We start from the raw sequence: 22,750 nt of genomic DNA, 5'->3' as shown, positions 1-22,750 counted from the left end.
ATCATGTTTTAAAAACAAAAACCACAAAACCCATCAGAAGCAACTGATGAGACTAAACAAATGTGCCTATCAGGATAATGAGCTTTTTGAGATTAGCATTGCTTAAAGTTGCAGCAAAAAATGAGAGCAATCTAAAACACAGCCTAACTACAAGAACTCTCCTTGTTTGTTTGTTCTTGGGTAGGTTATGCTTGTTTTTTTTTTTTTCTTCCTCCAAACACAGTTCTCCAAAATAAAAGATGGCTAGCAGCAGCACTCTGGGGAGCTATTTACTGAAAGCAATTTGTGTTTATAGTTAAAAAAGCAGAAGTTGCATCCAGAACTGCTTTTAAAGTCATGCATAAAATATATTGTTAATGGTTTTGTAGTATTACGTGCAGGCATGATGCACATTTTCAGTTGGAAACTTTTGAAGACTATTTGTGCTCAGCTCCTAAAGGTGCCTTTCTACACTGTGGGGGCAGCATTGTATTTGAAACTTCAATGTAATCCTCTTTTTTTTTTTTTTTTTTTTGTATAATAAATCTAATGAAGTTATAAGCATATTCCATGATTTCAGTTTGAGAAAATTAAGACTTTCATTTTCAGATAAAAGCAAAGCTTATCTGAAAAGGGTTGATGAAAATAGTGATTGAAAACATATTATTTTCATTTGAGAGAGAAAGTTGGTACTTCAGGGATTTGGATTGCATTTGTTTCAGGGCTTTTGGTGGTGGCAGTGCTCTGCTTGGCAGACATTTTGCTTCAAGTGCCTTTTTTTTTTTTTTTCTGACTTCTGATTGAGAGTTTCAAAAATAAGCTGCAGAGAAAGGAGAAAGTGAAACTCAGATGCACGAGAAAAGTATCAAGTCCCAACTGAGGAGATATAATCGGTCTTGAAACATCTCAAAATGTGTCAACCATGTTTAGAAATGGCTACATTAAAAAGGAGGAAAGCTTGATCCTTTTAGCACTGTAAATCATGGAAAGCAGTGAAAACTAATATTTATGAGGGGGATTGTGAAAGCCTGTGTGACAGTTGGAAATTACATCACTGTTGATGTTTCAAATTCTTGTGTAAAGTAATGCAATACTGTGTTTATGAATGAATGAACAAATGATTGTGCTGTGCTAAGTATACTATGTTGCTTGACTTGGTTGAGCTATTTTTTATCTGTTGTTTTTTTTCTTATGCTACTCCACTGTATACAGTTCCATATGTTTCAGCATAAAAGTAGAAAACACAATTCAGTATATGTATTTTTTTTTTATTTCAGATACAGACCCACGTGTATTAGAGAAACAAGAACTTCAGCAGCCAACCTATGTTGCTCTAAGTTACATTAACAGGTAAGTATATGGTTCTTTTTCCAGTATAAGTAATCATGTTTTGCACAATATATGTGGATATGCATATGCTAAAAGGGACTCCTGAGTATTGCACTTCATTTTCTATTATATGACACTGTGATAGCACTTGTTTTGCGAAGACAATTGAATTAAAATTTAACTGAGTTGTTAACCACTTCAATATAGGGCATAAAGCAGCCCTTTTGCAGTACTGCTCACTTAGAGGATGAGGCTGCCAGACCTAAGACATGAAAAAAATTAAGAAACTTAACATTTTTTTTTAAAGCATTCACTTAAATAACAGAAAATAGATTTGGCTTTTCACTTATTGATTGAGGGCAGAACTGAAACCTCCTGAGTGCTCTGCTGTGGAAGAGCTGCTGTGTTTTGAGCTGTGTTACAGTGAACAGCCTGAGAGCCGGGGGGTTTGTATAACATTTCCTGCAGAGGGAAGGGTGTTAGTGAGGGGAGAAAAAAGAAGAGGTAGGAAAGTTTATTAAAAAAAAAAAAAAAAATCACTTGAAATGACTAAATTTTCTCTGCTGCATGAGACTAGTAGAGTTGCAAATAGCTGGTATTGGCATGATTTCCTAATTGGTCAGTGGCCGCTGTTCTTCCTGGACACAGTCCTACTCTTTTAAAGCATATTTTGAAATTAACCATGACCCTTTTTAACACTTCACTTCTGTTGATCTCATGTAATGTATAAAACTTTTTTTGCACTATGTAGGCTTGGTATGTAGTCATGTGTATTGGTTTGCTTCTCTTTTTCCATTATATACTTGGGCGTTTTCTCTTGTTGCTTCTGTGGTTATTTTACTTAGTGTGAGGGGAAGTTTTATAAAAATTAGGGAAAAGCTGTTTTGAGACCATAGAAAGTGCCATGGGACTTGATTGTCTGATTCAAAATCGAAAACTGCTTTTAAAAGTAAAGATCCTTTGTCTAAATTTCATAATTTTGGTATCCTTTTTAATTGACTTCTGTGTGACTGAGTCTGTTTTAGTTGCTACCTATTCTACCCAAACTTTCTTCCCTTTTTGAGAAATAATTGTGCAGAACGAACTTGAGTACTTCTTAGAGCAAAACCCAATCTTTATTAACTCTTACTTAAATCAGCTGCTATTTAATTATTCTTCTAACTGTGATTTAATTTTCCTTCTAAAAGTGCTGATGTCTTTCACTGAGCCACCTGCTCTGGGCAGCTCAGGCTCTTGAGGGAGCAGCAATATCCATTACACTAATAGACATGCCTTTCTATTTCCCGCTACATATGCCAGAGCTGGGTTCTGCTTTGTTGTCCCAGGCTATGGGCTCTGATTTTGTAGCCTGATACATGTCATAAACATGTTGCATACTGTTAGATATCAAACACCAGATACTGCTGCACTTTTTTTAAACCCGTGCTTTTATGGTTTCCAAGTGGAACTGAACTGAACTTCGTTCCTGCTGTGACTTCCAGACCTTAAAACAATCTTCCTCTGCAGGTCTGTATATTCAACATGTTCTTTGTGGCCAATACGTTATTGGGGAGCCTGGGAAAACAGACTTGTGATTCTCAGGGCTTGTCAAAATTATATTCTAAGATATACTTAGAATGTATACTTAGTATACACTGATGTAGAAAAATGTGAAAGAATGATGGAGTGGATGTGCTTTATACTCTGCTCATTGCCCTGTTGCATAGTGGCCAGTGTAAGCTAAAACAAAACATAAATCTGAGCTGTCTGGTTGGATAGCAGGGTGAATAAAGTATCAATAAAGGAGATAGAAGAGACAGAAAGATAAAGGAGTCTTGTTGACAATCTGAAACATACTCTTGCATCCATTTCCCTTCTACTCCCAGCTTATTTTCTCAGGCATAATTTGACAATATTGTACATGCACTTAAATTCTGAAACAGCCTTCAGATTGTGGACATCTGTAAGGCTCAGCCTCTTTCTATGCTGAAAATTTACTGCCATTACAGCCTTCAGTAACTACACACAGATGCCATTTCCATAGTATGTGATCCTCGTGCAATCAGATAAAGTTTCTTTTCAAATTGGCAGACAAAATATAAATTATAGGCCATAATAGTTTATTATCACTACATCAAACACTTCTAATGGTCGCTGACTGGATTGCAGCAAGTCCTTTTTTCAGAGAGTTTAATGTAGTCTTAATGCAGTCCTCAGTATTGATCATTGTTTTTTATTTGCTTTCTTTTTTTCTTTTTTAAAAGACAAGTTTGGAGTAAGCTGCACTGCTGCAAAGCAGAGAAAATGAATCTGATTCCAGTCTGTAAATACAGGAGTAGATTGTCTGCAGGGAGTCCAGTGGTGCTGCTGCATGAGTGGGACACTGGCAGTGGTGTGTCGGTAGCTGTGTACAAGCAATTGTATCTACATCCTCCAGTAGTTCCTAGAGATTCTTCCTTCACCTACAGACATCTTCATATTTCTCATTGCATTGAACTACAATGGTTAGTGTCTATAGCATTGCTTGTTCTATTTCTTAAGTTCAGTGTTGCTTTAATTATAATGGGTGTGGATTTTGCTTAATCTTTTTGGGAATATATTCACCTCTTTGTGCCTCTGAGTCTGTTGCCTTGGGACTTCAATGGAGATGCCTCTCAGGTTTGCTGTTCTATGTGGAATGTGAAGGTCTGGAGTTGTAGCATACTGTCAAGGCCTTTAGGATTGTGGGCTTACTGGAGAGGAAGTTCTTGTTATTTGAATGTTTTAAAATATTTCAGAAGCCATCTGGACTCAGCACTTTCAGATGGTGAGGATCTAAAATGAGAGCAAAGCTTGACTGATTGGAGTAAAACTCCTTGTGCCTTCAAGACAGCAGGTGAGAAGTGCTATATTAACTTGTAGTATTGGAAGCACGTGCCATAAAAACAGGCATTTGGTATAGTTTCTAATAAAAGTAAGTACTTTTTCTATTCTTTGACACAGAAATTGCTTTAATTAAAAACTTCTTATCATAGTCAGGAAAAAAAGGAAACTAGAATACTCCTACACCTGAAAATGAACAGTTAATTATATTAGTCTTTCTATTCCAAGTCACATTGAGGAAACAGTGAAAGCAAAGATTGTTTTAATCTTAAAATCTCTAAAAAGCTAACAAATACTTCAAATTACTTTAATGCTAGGTTCTTTTTTAAAAGTAGATTTCTGTTGATGATTGAGAATATAAAAGAAAGGTTATAACAGAAAATTTTTTTAAGCATCAGTTGTGAAAGCAGTTACAGAATGCTGGGAATGAATATTCTCAGTATTACCTGCATGTCTATAAACCTTACTCTTGTGTGCAAACAAAACCTGTGATGAAGGCTGGATGTCATTCTTGGGTCAGCAGATTGCCCCAGCCAGTCCTGACATTTCTATTTCTCGCTCCTGATATTAACTAGCAAGATTTTGCCCTCACTGTTACCATTTTTAATTCCTGTAGGTGCCAGGCCTCTCTTTTCCCTTTTGTCTTGCTGATTATTGACTTCTCCGGAACAGATTTCCCAATTTTGCTTCTCATTTTAATACCACTTGAAGTAAAATCAAATGTTTCTTTGAACACTTTTGTGAAAGGAGTTAATTGCTTATGAAGTTCTAACTGCTGCAAACTCCCACTGTATTGTTGAGCTCACTAATTTTATAGGATTTAATATTAATTTGTAAGTTATTTTAAAAAGTGGTCAATCTTCAGGTAGCAGTATATTTAGCGTACATATGTTACTAATGAAATAAGAAGAATCCATAGAATATTCTGTGTTGGAAGGGTCCCATATGGATCATGGTGTTCAACTGACTCCACACAGGACCACCCAAAAATCAGACCATGTGTCTGAGAGCATTGTTCAGACTCTTCTTGAGCTCTGACAACTCAAAGCTGTGACCATTTTCTTAGGGATGCTGGTCCAGTGCCCAACCATTCTCTGGTGAAGAACCTTTCCCTGAATACCCAACCTGAATGTTTTTTATATTGAAGCATTGCTCTTTGACTCTGTCTACGTGGTTTCCTAGCAGAGCATTCAAGCCACATGATACTAGCAACTTATTTCTTTGGCATTGACTTACTTATTCACTAAAGCACTGAGTTGAGTACTCAGTAGGTAGAAATTTGAAGTCTTACTCCTTTCTGTACAGGAGGTATTCTCTTCCCATTGGTCACCTCTATTCATATCCATTTTCTGTCACTGCAGATATCCGATGGTGTGCTTAGTGAGTTTCCTCTGCAAGTTGGTTCTGTGTATCCCTTTGGTTTCAACTGTAAGCATACTGTTCAATAAATATACTGACTTAAACTTGTATAATGTGTAGAAAACAAAGATTCTATTTCCTCCTCTGATCTTTTGGGATTGTTTAATCATAAAGTTATTGACTGTCTTGAGATAGGATATCATTTATCCTCTTGAGATTACTCCTTTCTTCCTTGTGATTTTGGTGTACCTTCAGTTGAATGTCTGTTGGAGCAGTTTGGATTGAAGAAAATGCTAAAATCGTGAGGCTGGAGAGATGTAAGTTTGTTTCTCTTTGCTTACCATCTAAATGAAGTTTTTTTTCAGAAAGCATATGCAGAGTAGAACCTTCCTGAAATAGTGAGAATCTTCCTCTAAAATGGCTGTTCTCTGTACCATTCATCTGATAAATAGGAGATCAGACCAGATCAGTTCTTCCAGTTCAGGCTGGAGATTTCAGCTTTGAAGGTGCATTATTGGTAGTACGTTGCAGATTTATTAAGACATGCTACAAGGAAATACATAAGACTTTTAATTTCAGAACAGTTAATTTGACTTTGTGAATGAAAGAGCTAAACAAAATAATAACTAAAGAAAACAAACTGACCTCTTCAGGAGTTCTTCCAACCTCTTGCATGAGCTGTTTAATCTCTCATCGTGATTCAGAAGTAGAAGGATAGAGACTAGAAAATTTTTTCCATTTTTTGAATCCTGCTGGAGATGATTTTTTCCACACAAAGTCTGAGCTTGTGAATCCAGAATTCTGTAGCCATACCACGTGTTTGGATTAGATGCATCTTGCTGTGCTTACTACCACAGTTCTTGCCCTTTGTCTTGAAATTTAACTTCTTGCAGTAATGCGGTGCTGTCTTCCTTGAATTAAATATCACATCTCTGTGAAAGTGCAGAGGTTCCCGCTAACTATTGATTCTCATCTCATTGACGATGCATGCTGATGCTTCCAGTAGCTTCTGGCTTCAATGCATACGACAGAATACAGAAACAAAGGGATCAAAGTAATGCATCAATTGCCAGATAATATTTTTCTGTGTGAGCTTATTTTTATGTTTGCAGTGACCTAGTAGATCATGTGTTTTTATTCATTTAGCCATATCTTTACGCTCTGCTTTTTGACTTGTTCTGGAGATGGAACAAGACAAACTTCAGATGATAACTCAAACAAGATGTGCAGAAATGAATTTTAGTTAGAGTGAGGGGAATGCCTTTTGGTTTGGAAGGATTTATGCAGTTGGCTTTGTTTTCTCTTTTCTCTTTTTATCAGTTTCAAGTTAAGCGAAACTGAAGATTTATATAATGTACAGCTCTTTTATTTCATGTCAGCTGTAAAGATCAAAAAGCAGATTGGCATTTTAAGAAAAGCCCTAATGCCATGCCCTGAAATACGAATTATAAAATGAATTGAAATGTGTAGGACACTGAAAGAATGTGTTTTAGTTGTAAGGTTGTTTTTTGTTTTTAATTGAGAGGTGATTAGCTTTTTTTTCTGGCATTGTTCATATGGAAAATTCATAGAAAAGAAATATTCATCTCTTTACTTCTGATGCATGCAAAAGTCTCCAGTGAAAGAGATGTTAAGTCTCCATTGTTCCTTGGAGTTCCTTGAACTTCTGTGTTCAGTTTAGTTACCAAACAACAGAGGCATCAGTGTAAGTCCCCAAGGCTTTCAAGAGTCTTGTCTTTATGAGGATTTTCTTCATCTTTGGTCAATGTGGCATACCAAAATTGATGAAAAAATTGCCTTGTCTTTCTGGCACTGGATTTGATCTTGGCAGTTCCTGTTTCAATTTCCAGTTTTCTACATGTATTTTTCCATTTACTCTTGGACAGGTCACTTCTTTATGGGGAAGGAGGGAAATAATTCTTCGGTTTCCTTCTTAAAAAGAAAACAATTCTGTTCTCTGATTCTAAAATAAATATGCTTAAATACAACCATAAGCCGTAGTAGTGCTTTCAGAAGGAATGTGTTTGCTTCAAAAAAATAAAATAAAATAATAATAATTGAATTCACATATTTCATTGTCATTCATATGGTGGGACCAGCCCTCTCAGTATCGTTTCTGTGTATGCTGGCACAATGAGACTCTTATTAGATTCTGGTATATAAACAGAAAATGCTCATGATTTATATTATAGCTATTTAACATGCTTGCAGAACTATTTAAAAACGACACTAATGCACCAGTTTCTGCAGAAAGAAGTTGTGGAAGTTCTGATATACTTCGATTTCAGAGTAAAGGATGATCAAAGATTTTACATTGGTGCACTAGTTTTCTTTCAAGTGTGACTGAAGACAAAAGGGATTAAGCTAGTCGCTGTTCTTTCTACCCTTTGCTCACAGAAATGGCTGTTGTTGACAGCTACTTTCCTCCTGTCCTGATGGTGGTGGTTGCTGTTGTATTGTTCTTGATTTTTATTTGTTTGTTTTTTAAAACACTATCAGCAATGAAACATTACACAGAGGAAACTGCAGGCTTTCTAGGGAAGTTCCTTTTTATCCAGTGTCTTGCTGAAAGCTTGTCATGACCAACTGAGCTAAGCATAGTGACTTACAGATTGGGAATTTACCATCCCTGGTAAGTTCCAAGGCAGTCTAGACCAGCCAGTTGTATTCCTTAACTGGAGCCTGGTGTGTGTGTTTGTTTTTTAATCTACAGTTTTCTTGTCATATAAACAACTGGAGTTTTTTGTGTGACTTTGGTTGTGTTTGATTTTTTTCTTATGAAGTAGTTCTGCTTTTTCTAGTTTTACTGATATAATTTTTAGAAACTACTGATCTGTTTCATAGTAATAGGTTTGTTATGAAAAGATGTGCATAAGATCAGCCTGCAGCAAGACTAAAAACGAGATTTTTAAATAAATTTAGTAGTTCAAATTATAACACATTACTTGTTTTCCTTTACTAGTTTTTATATACTCTAATATTGCATATTCTTCTAGTAAGGAGTGGCCCACTAGTTTGCAATTTATTGAGTTGTAACAGACTACTTTCTGGACTAATTCCTGAAATGCATTTGAGCACTTCATCCCCCCTTTCTCACCTTTGTGTATAACACCTCAGTAACAGCTCTTCACCCAGCATTCACAAGGTCTCCTCAGTACTGAGGCAGGAGGGGGACAGTCAGCTTAAAGGCGGTGTAACAAAACGGAGTTGCTGCACAATGTCTTTTTGTCTTGCAGACATTCAGAAACATGGCTGCAGTTTGGAAGCTGCATTCAGAGGCTGCCTTGGTCCTTCTTTAGGGCAGTTTGTAGCTTATTCTAGAGATTAAGTGCACATGAGAGACTACATGCAGTGTTGGAGACTTGGCTCATGAGGAAAGAATATTGATGTCATCTTCCGTTACATAAAATCTACTCCAAAGTGTTAGTTTGAGCCTGAATTTTCCCAAAATATTTTTGCGGTTGAGTTGACCTCTCGATTTGGTTGTGAGCCAGAAGGAAAGTTTTTGTATATCCTGCAAAGATGCATTCATTATCCCACCACTTCTTCTCTAATACTCCAGTGTCCAAAGAAATGGAGACCAGGTGGAGGGCTTGATGGAGCTGGCTTCTTCCCTCATTTCCTAATGAGGGCAGGAGTGCATTCAGCACGCTGACCAGGGAGTTTGCAGGCTTCCACAAAATGCTCTCAGAGATGGCTCTCCGAGACCTGGGGACAGAATGACAGACTGTAACAGTCACCTCACACCTTTAATACGTAGCTGCAAACAACTTGTGCTCTGTGCTATAAAGCCTCAGTTCGCCTCATGCCATGGAGCTTCAAAACAAGGATTAAAACTGGAGTCTGCACCTGATGGGCACCAAACCTGAGGGTGAAATGGAGAGCAATGAGGATATGTATTATGACAAGGAGTCAGAAAAGCTTGACTGCTTGGATTGTGAGCAAGTATTATACAGTAGAGAAATGTTTAATAGCATCAGAAAAAACATATGAGAAAGGTTCCTATGTAATTGAATTTTGTTTGACTTTTCATTTAACGTTGAAACTGCTCTAACAAATAGGCACAGTGCTATTAATACTAAGAAGGAAAAAGCCCTGGCACATCATCTGTGAAAAAATCTTTTACAATCTGGTTGCTTTTGCAAACATAGTATGGCATCACCTAATCAGAAAATAATTTTTCAATAGAGTAGAAACATACAAAACCATAAGATTTTCCTTTTTTATTATTATTTCATTGCTTAGATCTTGACCTTGAATTTTTCCAAAACTCCTTGTTCCCATCTTGAAAAGGGATGATACTTTACAAGGTGATGAAAGTGAAGAATTTGCACAGAAAAGTAGATCAGAATAGAAATCCTTACAGAGCAGTGCATCGAGTACCGCAGCTGTCACTTATCTGAAGGTAAGCATTACACCCCTGGTTCAGGTACAGGGCCACTTGTGATGTACAGCTCTTGGAAGTATTTGCACATACAAGTGGGCACTTGTATGCTTTTCACTCAGTCGAGCTCTAAAACCTGATTCAGTGTATTCTAATAATAGTTAGTTTGTGTGTTGACATTATGCATTGTCTAAGTGACCTGTACTAGAGTGAGGTGGCGTGAAACTGTTCCACAAATTGTTTGCTTGATTCCCTGAGCAAACGCTATTGAAAGGAGGCTTTATTCAGGTAATTTGGCTCAGCTATAGAAGAATTAGTCAAACTGATTTAACACTTTCTGCATCTTGGTTTCTCTGAAGCTGTTTGATTGAGGACCGCAGATTTCATGTTGTAATTTCTCAGTGAATTGAGAAAGGTTTTCTTTCTTTACTATTGTTGGATTATTGGTGTATTAAGGCAGAGACAGAAATAATTACAAATGTGATTTCATCTGCAGGGGTAGATGTAGTCCATTTGGTGTATTCTTCTAGCTTCTCTCCATGCAGTCTTTTTATAGCCTTTCGTAATGTATCAGATGTGTTAATTATGTTTCTAATGAAACTTGTAATGAGTCCTGCAGCCTGTTTTGTTTGTAATGATGAAGCTGTATGCTTCCTAACTCTTGGTAGCTGACTTCTGCTCCTGCTGTCTTCTATGTCTTTCCTCCTGCCCCCAGCCTCTTCAGTCTTCTGCCACTTGTGTCCTTTTCTGTTGCAGTCTGGGCAATGCTGGCAGTATGTTGGCTTTGAGGAGGACTTATGATCTTGGTGCATTCTTACAAGCTGATGAAGGGATGTTCTAGGTGGAGGTGCAGAAGAGGCAAGTTGTCCCACAGCTGCATATAAATAACTTTTTTTCTTTTTGGCACCATCAGTGTCAAGGATTGACCCTGTGCCTTGAATCCGTAACTTGCCCCAAAACACTCAGGCTGGGAATTTTTTGGTTATATACCCCGTTTTAGTAATGTGGATACAAGACTGTTCCTCTTGACATCCTCTTACTCATAGTTGCTGTAGTGGTGGTGCATTCCTTGATAATTTATGGTGGCACGTTCCCTTACTGCTACAGCAATGTAAAGTGCTTTCAACAAAAACAAAGTTGGCACACAGCTTCCTTCCCTGTGTTAACTTCCCATCTGAGATGCTCATACTAAAGTATTAAAAAAAAAAAAAAAAAAACACAGAAAACACTTCCCTGTCTTCAGAAAGGTGGCTCTATGTATGCATGACCTGCCTTTCTATTATTTCTTATCTCACTTGCTCACATGCCATTTCTAGCTGATCATTATTTACCAAAAGTTGTTAAGCAGTTGAACTATGTCAGCTGGGCAGTGCTGTTTACAAAAAGCAAACAGTCATTATACAACCTGATGTTTCCAATTTATTATTTTTTGTTATTCAGTGCTTAATGTAGGAGGTTGGAAAAAAGAGTTGTGAAACCTGTGGTGGTGAATGAAATAAGTATGATAGAACTAAATGTATAATTACATTTAGGTAGCAACTTCTATTTTTTTTTAATTCTACATGTAGTATGACCTCATTTATTCCTACTGCACCTGGGGTTCAATACATGTAACTGATCATTCACATTGTGTGTTTTAATGGCCTCTGAGATGTTACTGTGCATTCATAACTGGTTTTGAAGTTGTTCATCTGTTAAGTTAGCTGTGCAGTTACACTGTTCTAAGCTTGAAACTTTAGACAGTACAGCCACTCCACTGCTGTACATTTCTTGCAGTCAGTGATGATTTCCCTTTAGATTTAGAGGCCAATATAGTAAGGTCCACCATCTGGAATGGTAGGTACATTGACTTCAGGTGTATCAGCCTCTAAATCTGTTATGGGAAATTTCCTGTTGCAGTTTCTGATTGACTTCTTTTACAAGCCGCATCTGCGTAAGTGAGGTCTGACTTCAGTGATCTCAGCAGAATGCTTAGAAGAGGTTGGAGCTGATTATCTTGTGACTTATCATTAAGCTTATTTTTCCTTCAGCAACATTTTTGCGCAGGAGTTAAACCATTCCTATAACTGTTTATAACTTTCCTAACTGGCTATAATAGTTTTGAGTTCAGACTATTAAATTTACAATATTTTGCTTGTGCGATATGCAGCGTAAGAAAAAAATCTACATCCTTTCCCAAAAGTATAGTAAGTCTAGAGATTATTTATTTATTGTTTAAATATGGTTGAGGGGATGTAAGGAAACATGGCCGGTAATACCAGTTTTGTAGCAAAAGACCTCATGTGTTCAATGAGTTAAGTCATTAAGTGTATTTTGGCATTGTATCTTTTGATTTATAAAAGATGTTCTATTTCCTCATTATTATTTTTCCTTCACCAATGCCACCTCAGTGATGGTGTCTGCATGAAGAAAATGCTGCTTCCATTAACAGACCTGTTTCACATTCTGGATATCTGAAAAGCATGCTGATTTTTTTTTTTTTTTTATTCCAGCATGGTGATGAAAAGGTTCACAGTTTCTCTGTAAATGATTACAATGGAGGGAGAAAAAAAAAAAAAGAAATATGTCACAGAGGTATTTCTTAAGAATAGTTTCTTGGCAAAAATGATAATAAAGTAGAAGTCCATTAGCAGTGAACAATTTTTGATTTGTAACAGCAGTAATTGTATGCGTACCGCTTGTCAGTGCATGTTCTCACATGGTATAAAACTAAAACATTGCTATCTGAAGAGCTCTTCATTTTTGCTGATGTCCTCATTTTGTTTGAGACATCGTTTATTGGGGCAATGTGTAGGGCACTGTGAGGCTTTCACGATGAAACCTGAAACTGGATGAAACAAACCTGAAGGTTGGATCAAGTTCACAGGAACCTTTGCTGGGGTTTGTAAGTCTGGGTTGAATTTGCAGCCAATCTGCGCTCACTTACTGTGTGTCAATAGAGCCACACGAAGTGTATTGGTTTCACATGTTTTCAGTCATTTCACACCACCAGTGACTTCAGGAAGAACTGGACGTTGCTTGTTCCTCATCCAGTGAAAGTGAGCTGAAACCTGTGAAAAGTAATTTTTAAAGTAAGGAGTGATTAATGGTTGGAGAGTCCCATCAGATAGGAAGGAAGGCGATAGAAAGCAAGAGGCTTCTTCATGCCTGGAAGTGCACGGAGGAAAGGCAGGTGTAGGCACCATCTCCAGCCATGCTGGAGAAAGTCTCTCTTGGTCCTTCTTGGCCTGCTGTGCAAAGTACTATAGCAGTGTTGAACCACTTAACAGAGGACAGGGAAAAGCTGATGACTGGAAGTGCAGATGTCGTAGCTTCCTCTTGTGAATACATATATGGGACTTTCAGGGAAGGTATCTTGTCAGGGGAAAATGAGGGAGAAATTAGAGGAAAAAGAGTGTTTGAGGGTAATAAAGGGTTAAATGAGCTGTGGTACATGGACTAAAACTAACAAAAAGGATATTTCAAGGGAGGAGGGTACACAAAGTGTGTCCAGGAAGAGTATTTCAATGTGATAGGTGGGGGCCAGCATCTCATTTTGGCAGCTGGAGAGGGAGACACTGAGTTTCTCATCGGAGTTATTTCGGGACCCTTAGGAGCAAATGTAAAAGGAAAGTTTCTATTTTAGGTTGTCTCCAGTAAATATAGTCTTCTGATTGATTGACATCTCTTAAAAATCTTTGATTCTTCTTCCTCAGCAGATACTTACTGATGTTGATGTCTGCGTCCCTCTTGTAAGCTGTCATGGGAGCAAATGGCATGATTGCATGTTTGAGTGTCCAGGACTTGGTATTACTCTTCTGGGATTATGCTGCTAACAAACAGTTTCCTTCTTATTTCTCTCTCAACAATGTGAAAATCAGCTTAGGTAGCACTTGAAGCTGCTGAATTTTTAGTTAATTTCCAGTATGTGTGAATGCGGTTGGCAAAAGAAAATTCACAAAAGATATGTCTTTATGAAGCCTGGTTTCAAGGAACCTACCATACTTGGTGCCAAAGTTGTGGAACCTACTTGCTTTTTTGAGCAGGCTTAACAGTAGGGTAGAGATCTTAAAGTTAGATGAATTATTTTCATCTTCATCTAATAAGTTCTTGGCTGAGCAAGAAAGACCCTCAGGAATGCTCTGTGTGCTGGAGAAAAGAACTCAGCTGTTTTCTGGCAGAGCAGCCCTGAACCAGCCTTGGCATGAAATTGTTTTAGGAAAGCAGATTTCCATTATTTTTAGTGGTCGTAAGCAATTTGTGTTCTGTTCATATCATCTAATGCAAAACTCTTGTATTGTTTGTGGACTTGTGTTTGACACTAATGCTTCCTCTGGTTCGTCCTTAAGGAATTCTCTAAACACCTATGAGGAAATTAAGTGCTGTGCTATAATGCAACTTCAGTGCACTGGGAGTTGTAAAGGACAGAGTAAGACAGAAGCAGTTCTAGGGGAAACTTGGTGTAAGAAGCATTGCCCAGATTGTCCAAGAAACTTGACAAATTCAATCTTCCTTCTCTTTACTTCTCTTTAATACCTTATTTCCTGAAGATACTGCATGCTGTAGACAAATGTGCGTAAGGTTTGTGGAGTTGGGATTGGATATCCCATGGTAGTGGTGATGGGAAGCAGTATCTAAAAGGGCAAAAGCTCTCAGCCTGGAGCAGTGGGCAGTGTGCGTATTTTGTCTGCAACCAAACATTTATGCTAACTTTTCAACAAATGGTTCACATTAGCTGAAATATGGCTCTGTTTTCAGATGGCAGACTCTGAAGACATAGCTAGATGATTATATGAACAATTACTTTGAAGTATCAAGCCTGGAAACTGTACATATATGAAGAAAGTATCCTGAGAAGTCGTCTTCATGAGAGCAGCAGTTCCCAGAAGGCAGCATTTTTGTGGTTGCTTGTGTGGTGCAGCTTTCAGGAGAACAAAGCCAGAGCCCTGAGGAGGAATTCAGCCAAAGCAGCTCAGAGTTGTGAGGCCTAGCCACCATTAGCCTTGGCGTTCTGGCATCCTGAGTGCACGTTTTGTTTTTTCCTCCTGGTCTCTTGTGAAAATGAAAATAATGCAACTCAGGGTGTAGCTCTGTGAGTATTTTTTCTGAATTACTTCAGAACATTTCTGATTCTCAGTTTCTCAGTGCATCAGATCAGCAGGGAGAGACGTGATGTTTTGCAATTGATTTGTTGAGATGCTGTGTGATTTAGGAAGTGTCATGTAGGATAAGAGAAGGTGTCAGGATATTAAAGACTTCCTGCTGTGAGGTAAAGGATCTCATAACAGATAGGGGAAGAGAGTGCAGGGAGAAACAAGTGGAATGGAAGGAAATCATATTTGCTCTTCATATCTGTCTACGCATTGCAACTTAGAGACTGAGAATCTGTATTTTAGAACACCCTTAGGTGAGCTATAGGAGGAGGCATTTTGAATGGAAACATTTCTGGTGTCCCACTTTTGTTGTAGATGCTGCTTGGGTTCACAGTAACTAAAGAAAGATTGCTGACAGCAGCCAAGTTAAGATGGATGTACGCTTGCAGTTCTTCTGTAGGGATGGAATGGGAAATATTTAATACACAGATTAGACTACTGGCATAATAAATATTCACAGTAGCATATAAAACACCAAAAATGTATTTTTCATCAAACATTTCCTCTGTTGACATAGCACAAGTTTCAAACTGCTCTTTCCTAGAATCGTTATCAGACAGGTGGTGTTGTCAATTGCATTTCTTTAGTTGGTGTCTGTTTCTGCAACATATTGAGAATTACAGTTAATAAGTTAATCAAATACAAATATGTTAATTTAATCTCAGTGAAACAGATGTTACTTTAAATTCCCTAATACATAATATAGAGATTAGTTTTCCAAGACTGGATAAGATGAGCAGTGCAATGTGAATTAAACGTAAAAATTTCCACAGTCTTAAGTGGAGACTGCTGTGGTTCATAAGGTTCGGTTGACTTTCCTTCCTTTAGCTGTTAATTTTTCTACACATCCGCTTTTGTAGTGTGTGGTTTGAACAAGAAACAAAGTTTTCAAGGTGTTTTGTCTAGGCATTCTTTCTAGTAACAGCCTGCACAGAACCACGCAGTACCAACAGCCATGTGAAAATGTCTACGCTGGGAGACCTACTGCACATTTCAGGGGTTTCATTTTAATTTATTTTTTAACACTTTAGAAAACGGGGTTGTTTTAACAAGCACAGATAATGAAATTCCTAGGTCTCGCCTTTATTTGAACACAGGACTTATGTACCTCCTGCTCTGTTCATCACTGTTGAGAAATCCAGCTTGCAATTTAGAATATTGTCATTTGAGTGGAATTGCTTGTATATGTCATTCATGTAATAGCTTGGGCTTGCTGGCTCCCCGAACCTGCCATTTGTCAGAAAGTGGGCATTTGTGAACTTGAACGTATGGTGTGTATAAAATACCACTAAATTTCAGCTATGCACATTTCAAAATCACATTCCAAGAAAATAGCAAAATCGATTTGTATTCATTTTTTATCATTTAATTTCTCATTTTTATTTTCTGTTTTTAGCGGTGTTAGGTAAAAGCCTTAAAACACCATTGTACATACTTAATATATTCCCTTCGTTCTGTGGAATTAGTCGATTTAAAGTCCTATTGACAGTGCATTTTAGTCCAGATGGTCTCAGCTTTGTGTAATTTACCTTTCAATGTATGTCTTTCCAGCTGGGACAACTCTGCTTTGGGTGGAATTTGCATAGACATCAGATATTTGCTACATGCCTGGAAAGAAAAGTGTGACCAAGTTCTGGCTTATGCTAATACTTTGCTGTCACCACATGTTACTACTAAAGCAACACAAAAAGAATTATACTTTTCATTTGTTCTCAGCAGTTAAATTATGAGTCTCTGCCTTATAAAGATTAGATAGTTTTCAGTGAGCTCTTTAGCGCTGATGAAGCCGGCAGTGCTTTAATCGTGAAATTGTTTCAGGTTGTTAAAATACTGCCGTTCTTGTTGAACAAATTAAGTTATAAAGTAGTGAATACACGCACCAGGCATTTCCAGACTTCAAATAAATTTTCAGACGGAACAAACTAAAACATTATGGGAATTCACTTTTTAATACTATTTTTTATTCTACCTCTATTTTTTTAGAGTAGTTTTAAAAGATTAGACATTGCTTGTTCTAAAATACTGCTCATGCTATTCTTGTAAATGTCCCAATAACAACAATAATTAATATCCCTGCATTTGCATTTTAAACCACTCCATTTCCCTAGCCATTTATTACTTGGATGTAAAAATTCATTCCCAGTCAAAACTTGGCACAAATTCTCTGAATTCCATACTTTTTACCAGATGTAAAAATAAAAGTGAAAGAATTCAGGGTTTTTTTTTCCTTCCCCAATTAAAGAGTTCAATAAAGCATGAGTTAAATTTTCTCCTTGTTATGATAAATTCTTTTTATTCTTAGAACTTCAGAATTGCTCTGATTTAAAAAATAAATAAATAAAATTCAGGAAGCGGAGGGATGGTGTAAGGCGGAAGATGGAAGGATTTAGCTCATGATTAAAATGAAACGCCATCTTTTGCCCTGCAGTGTGCTGAATACCACCAGCTCCTCAATGATTTTGAGGGAGCAGTGGCTTTGCACTTGGCCGCTGTTCAGTTTGCCTCAAGAGTGGAGGTGGATGCAATGGCCGCTCAACACAGCTTGTGGTCAGTGATCCATCTTGAAACAGTTCTCAAGTGATGTAATCATGCTGAAATTCTCCAGAGGGATAGTTGCTCTGGAGCAATACATTGTCTGGTCTTTCCTGAGAAAGGTTATTTTAAAAATTTCATCTCTTATGAAGATCTTGGTTCACCCAAATCAAAGCTTACTGTGAAAGCTGATAGGTTTTTATTGAACCTTCAGGAAGGAAATGTTTCAAGTTCGGGGTGAAGTTTCTGGAGACTTACTGAATGACTCATTGAATTTTTAGAAGATCTACTTTTCATTGGGGGAGAAAAAATGGAGAAATGTTTAGATTTCTCAGAAAATGGCAGACATCTTGCTTTATATTAGTGACTACATAGAGCCCTCCAGCATGTCATCCGGAGCTTTGCTCTGTGACACCGGTCTGGGTGGTTGGTTCATTGCTTCACACAGAGCTTGAGGAGCTGTTTTCATGCTGGGATGGTAGAAGTCCATTATTATTATTGATTCTATATTAATGAATCAGCTCTAGTTAGTCAGAAAGCTTTTCTTTCAAGGCCAGTGTCAGTTCATGCAAATATCCCATCTATGTCTGTCATGGATGGGCTTGCATGGTTGTAGCAGATTTTTGTCCAGAAGTGCAGGTGTGCCCAAGGCCTGGGTGCAAAAGTTGCACCTAACTCATGCTTTTCGTTTCAATTACTGCATGTTGCCACCTCACAAGGAGGGGAGGATGAACAGCGGTGGGTAATGACAAGAAGAGATTTGAAACTTGCTATTAGTCACTGTGTATCACCAGCACTGATTTTTGCAACATTTTGGCTGCGTTCCGCGTTGAATTGAGGTTTCAAATCTGTCTTAGAAAGTGACATTTCTGAAAGCTATAAACATATGACAAACCTGCTTCTATGGCAAGAGGAGCAGGTAGGGAAGGGATCAGACTGCGGCACTGGAGGAATGTGCTCTTCATGGAAGGCACAGTGCTCTGCTGCCCAAGTCACTGCTGCTTGCAAGTGTGGAGAAGATGCTCACCCTGGATGAGCTGATCGCCTTGTGTGAAAGGGGACACGGGTCTGCTAGGGCTGTGCTATCTTGGCACAATCATAGACAGCATAAAATACTCATTAACTTAAGTGCATAAGGATTTAGACTGTCATTGAGACTGACGAAGAAGGAAATGGGAAAAAAGACACAACACCCTTGTCTTAAATATGTAAATACTGGCATACAGAAATAGAAATTGAAAATTTATCACAGAAGTGAGAGTACTTTGCAAGGCAGTGCCTCGTCAGAATGACAAAAGAACAGGCATGTTTTGTAACTTGAAACTCAGGATTCCTTCCCATTTCTGTCTCTAGTGGTTAGAATTCTTCACTCTTGCTAGCTTACAAGTCCACAGGGACTTTTAAAACTACTTATTCAGACTTTACTGTTTTGGATGTACAAGAGTTAGTTGCATTAAGCTGTAGCTTGGAAAAAAAACGAAACCATTTTTATAGCATTTTTAAAATAACTTTATTAAGGGATAGCATAAAAGATCACAGTTTCTCTGTTTTTACAAGCCTGCTTTGAAAAGATAATAAAGCTACTACACAGGACATGTATTAGGCTGATGATTAATGTGTCTGTGTTACAACTCTGAATGCTCTGAAACCTACTTTATATTGGAATGAATGAAAATGTCACAACAGAGGAGGAGTATAGTGCAAGGAAAATAATGTAAGCTAGTCTCTCGCAAGGTAACGTTTTACACGTAGCAGTTTGGTAAACTTTTTTGCTTTCCATATGGGAATCTCAGGACTTAACATCAAAGAGGAGCTCTGTTTTGATAGAGTAATTGATAGAGTCTGGGTAACAGAATTACCCAGTCCATAGCAGGAAGCTGGGGCTTTTGACTTTACCAAAGAATACAATGGAAGTTTTAATGTCATTTTTCTAGATAAATCACGGGTCTCTGTATTTCAGGCCCTTGAATTTTGCATTAGCTTGATTTCAAGATAAAATCCAGCACTGAATATCTAAGTAAATATTGGTATTGTGGGAGGGAGATGCTAAGACAAGATCTTTTTCCTATAGGAAAGGAAAGGCATCTGTCCTCTTTCAGACACCAGATAATGAGGTTGGAAATGATCCCCAAAGGTTTTCTAGTCCAGCCCATTGCTCAAACTAGGGTTAACCTCAAAGCTGGGTAAGTTTGATCAAGATCATGTTATTTTATGCAGCCTTTTTCAGTACCTAACTGCTCTCATTGCAAAACCATTTTTCTTTATATACAATTGAGATTTTCTCTACTACAGCTTGCAGATCTGTTTCTCCTGAGTGCCATGTAGAAGGAATGAGGGCTTCAGACTTGCTTAACACAAGCCAGGACATGGCCAGTCTGTCTTGCTGCCCTGCAAGCCCTGCTGGCTCTTTCTGCCCCTTGACCACCAGAATCCACAGGGGATGTTCTGAAAGGCTGCTGTTCTTCAGCTAGTCTGCAGCCTGCATCTCAGCATAGGCTTATTCTGTCCCAGGTACAAGACTTGGCAGTAGTTTTTGCCAAAAAACCTGCTGGGAGCAGTGGGAGAGCCAGTCTCTTTCAGAAGAAAGCACACCCTTTAATGAAAGGCAAAGCCAGGATTGCTTTACAGTGCTTGGTACAGATTTATTAAAAGTTCCCGTGTTCTGGCAGAGCAGCAGAGGGACTCTACCAGCTGCGGCTTTTTCCAGATTTCAAGGGAAATTCTGTAGACAGCAGAACGTTACAGAAGGAAAGCTGGGACTTTATAAGGGATCAGTGGGAGAAATTCAATACCCTCCTGTCATTCTCAAGTTGATGTCCTGTTATATAGCAGCTATAAAAGCTGTGTTTGAGCACAGCAGATTTCTGATGCAGGGCTGTGATTACAGTTCCCTATTTGGTTTAAAAGAAGAACTGTCTTTTGCAGTGTTAAGTTTCTTCTTTTCTGTCATCAATTCTTTGCATTTCCTGAGCTCTTACTGCAGTGATCTGTAATAGCACTGCTGTAGTTTAGGTAAGTCGATAAATAAACAAAAAATGGAAGCTCAGACAGTGACAAATGACAAGATGTGGCTTGCTGTTAAACACTACAAGCTGGACTACTGGTCACCAAATTTTCAGTTCACATCTAACCCAGGTTTCTGAGAGGGATTTTCTTTGGGTAGTACTCCTTAAGAACAGCTCAGGTCATTTTGTGAGCTTATGTCTTCAGTAATGTATTTCAATTACAGATGTAACCACTAAGTATTTTAGTAAGTGTATCACTAATAGTTTTTAAAAAGACTTGAAGGAGTAAGGGCTGTATGTTCTCCCAGGCAATGAACTTAACAAACAAGTTGTTTTGCTATAAAATCATTTGTGTTTGTGTATACTCACTCCATCACTCTGCAGAGGGATGACTCTGTGCAGCCAATTCACAGGCGGCAGGCAAGGGTGTGTCATCTACAGCAGCATGGGAGGAGGTAGGTTGAAGACAAACTTTCATATATGCAGTCTGCTACCAAGGGGAAAGGCAGCAGTAAACCAGCAAAGGCCTGCCTGCCTTCAGCACTGGCTCTTTGGTTTCCCTTCTGCAGCTGAGGAATCTCACACCCTTCTACGCTTCTCATGTAACAATACAGATGCAATGTTAGAGAGCAAATGGAGCTTTGCTAATAGGATTGAAGTCTAAATGGAGAAACCATCCTGCAGAGCCTGCACTGTAGATTTCGTTGCCTGATATGCATTATGTGGAATATAAACCATGTTGGATATATGCATTATAAAATATATAAAAATAAATCAAGCAGAGAGATGAGTGGGATGGTATTTTTGGAATAGATCAGCACTTCTAGATGCCAAACATGGTTACAGTAATCTCATATTTAAGGAGTGCAAATTGAAACCTGATTTGAATGTAGCCTGACAGTAGAAGTACCTTGATTAATGTAGCTATAGTTGATGAATAAATTCATCCATAGCTCTTTGCTATGGGTTGATGTGAAACAAGTGTTTTTATTATTCCTTTTGAATGCACATAAGCATAAGAGAAAAGGGGACTCTGTATTGTGTTAGTCTAATCTTTGATGTGAAACTTCCAGATAGATGTGCTTTCAGCAGGAATGTGAAAGATATCTGTTTACGTGATATCTTTCATATTTCCTCTGTCTTGAATAGCTTTGTGCTATCTAATATTTTTGGGTCAACTGTGCTGGAGGGTGTAGAACCTCTACAGAATTATCACAGTAACTACCTCCACTTTGAAAGGACGAGAAGAACTTCTGTTTTTGTGTCAAGGCAAAGTGGTATGGAATCTTCCAGTTGGTGTTCAATTTCAGCTGTTTCAAGAATGATGGTTGTGCTCACAAAGGTCTATAGCAAGGGAAAACACCTAACAGTTCCACAGAGGAAGAAATTACACAACGGTTAAAGAGCAATCAAGAACATTTTCTTTGCAGGGAAACAAAGAGTAATTACAAAGGATAATCACTAAAGGTTAAGTGCAGCCTGAGAGAAAACCAGACCATGTAGAACTTGTGAAACACTTGATTTCAATATTTGCTGTACTAATTTGACAAACAATTGGCACAAAGATCAGGTCATTACACTAAGCTCACTTAGTAAAGAAGAAATCATGCAGCACTGAAATATCTTCTTTTGGAGCTCTTTTCAGAAATGTTTTTTCAAAATTTGGGAGTTATTTCATTCCATTTGCAGCTGGGACTGCAATCTCCTTGATTTGTTTCAGAGAACCATTGCATTGAACTAAGTATTCCTCTCTGCTGTGGGACTATTTCAGAGGATGTGTTATTGGAAGAATGTTATGCAACTTGATATAGACATTTGAATCTGTTCCATCTTCTTGATTTATAAACTGACACAATCTTCACAAGTTTTTCATATATAGTGAAATAAACTAGTTTCTCAGCATTTGGAATCGTTTAACTGAGCAAGGAGCTTAGCCTACAAACTTGTGTGCAAAACTGGGCAGTATTTTAGGTCTGCTTCATGAGTATGAGCATTGGTTGTCAGTCTGTTATGGTCTTTAACCCTACAGGGTGCTGTTAGTGTGTCTTGCATTCTTAAAACAGAATAATAAAAGAATGGCCCAAGTGGAAAACAGAATTACATTAATAAGAACTTGGACACAGATATATGGTTGGAGGAAAATGTGGCAAAAGGCTTTTTTGCATGAGGGTTGTTTTGTTTTTAACCTC

General features: G+C 38.0%; 1 protein-coding gene across 1 annotated transcript in view; it reads left to right on the top strand.

Annotated features, from left to right (window-relative positions):
* JAZF1 (JAZF zinc finger 1) overlaps nt 1–22,750 on the top strand; it is a 175,118-nt gene that overhangs the window by 91,172 nt on the left and 61,196 nt on the right. The window contains exon 2 of the mRNA XM_085226269.1: nt 1,257–1,329. Within this exon, the coding sequence (XP_085082395.1) occupies nt 1,257–1,329 (73 nt within the window). The remainder of the gene's footprint in view (nt 1–1,256; nt 1,330–22,750) is intronic.

The sequence above is a fragment of the Meleagris gallopavo genome, chromosome 6 (genome assembly GCF_905368555.1).
Source record: "Meleagris gallopavo chromosome 6, MGAL_WU_HG_1.1, whole genome shotgun sequence".
Lineage (NCBI taxonomy): Eukaryota > Metazoa > Chordata > Aves > Galliformes > Phasianidae > Meleagris > Meleagris gallopavo.
This window is presented reverse-complemented; position numbering and strand designations above follow the sequence as displayed.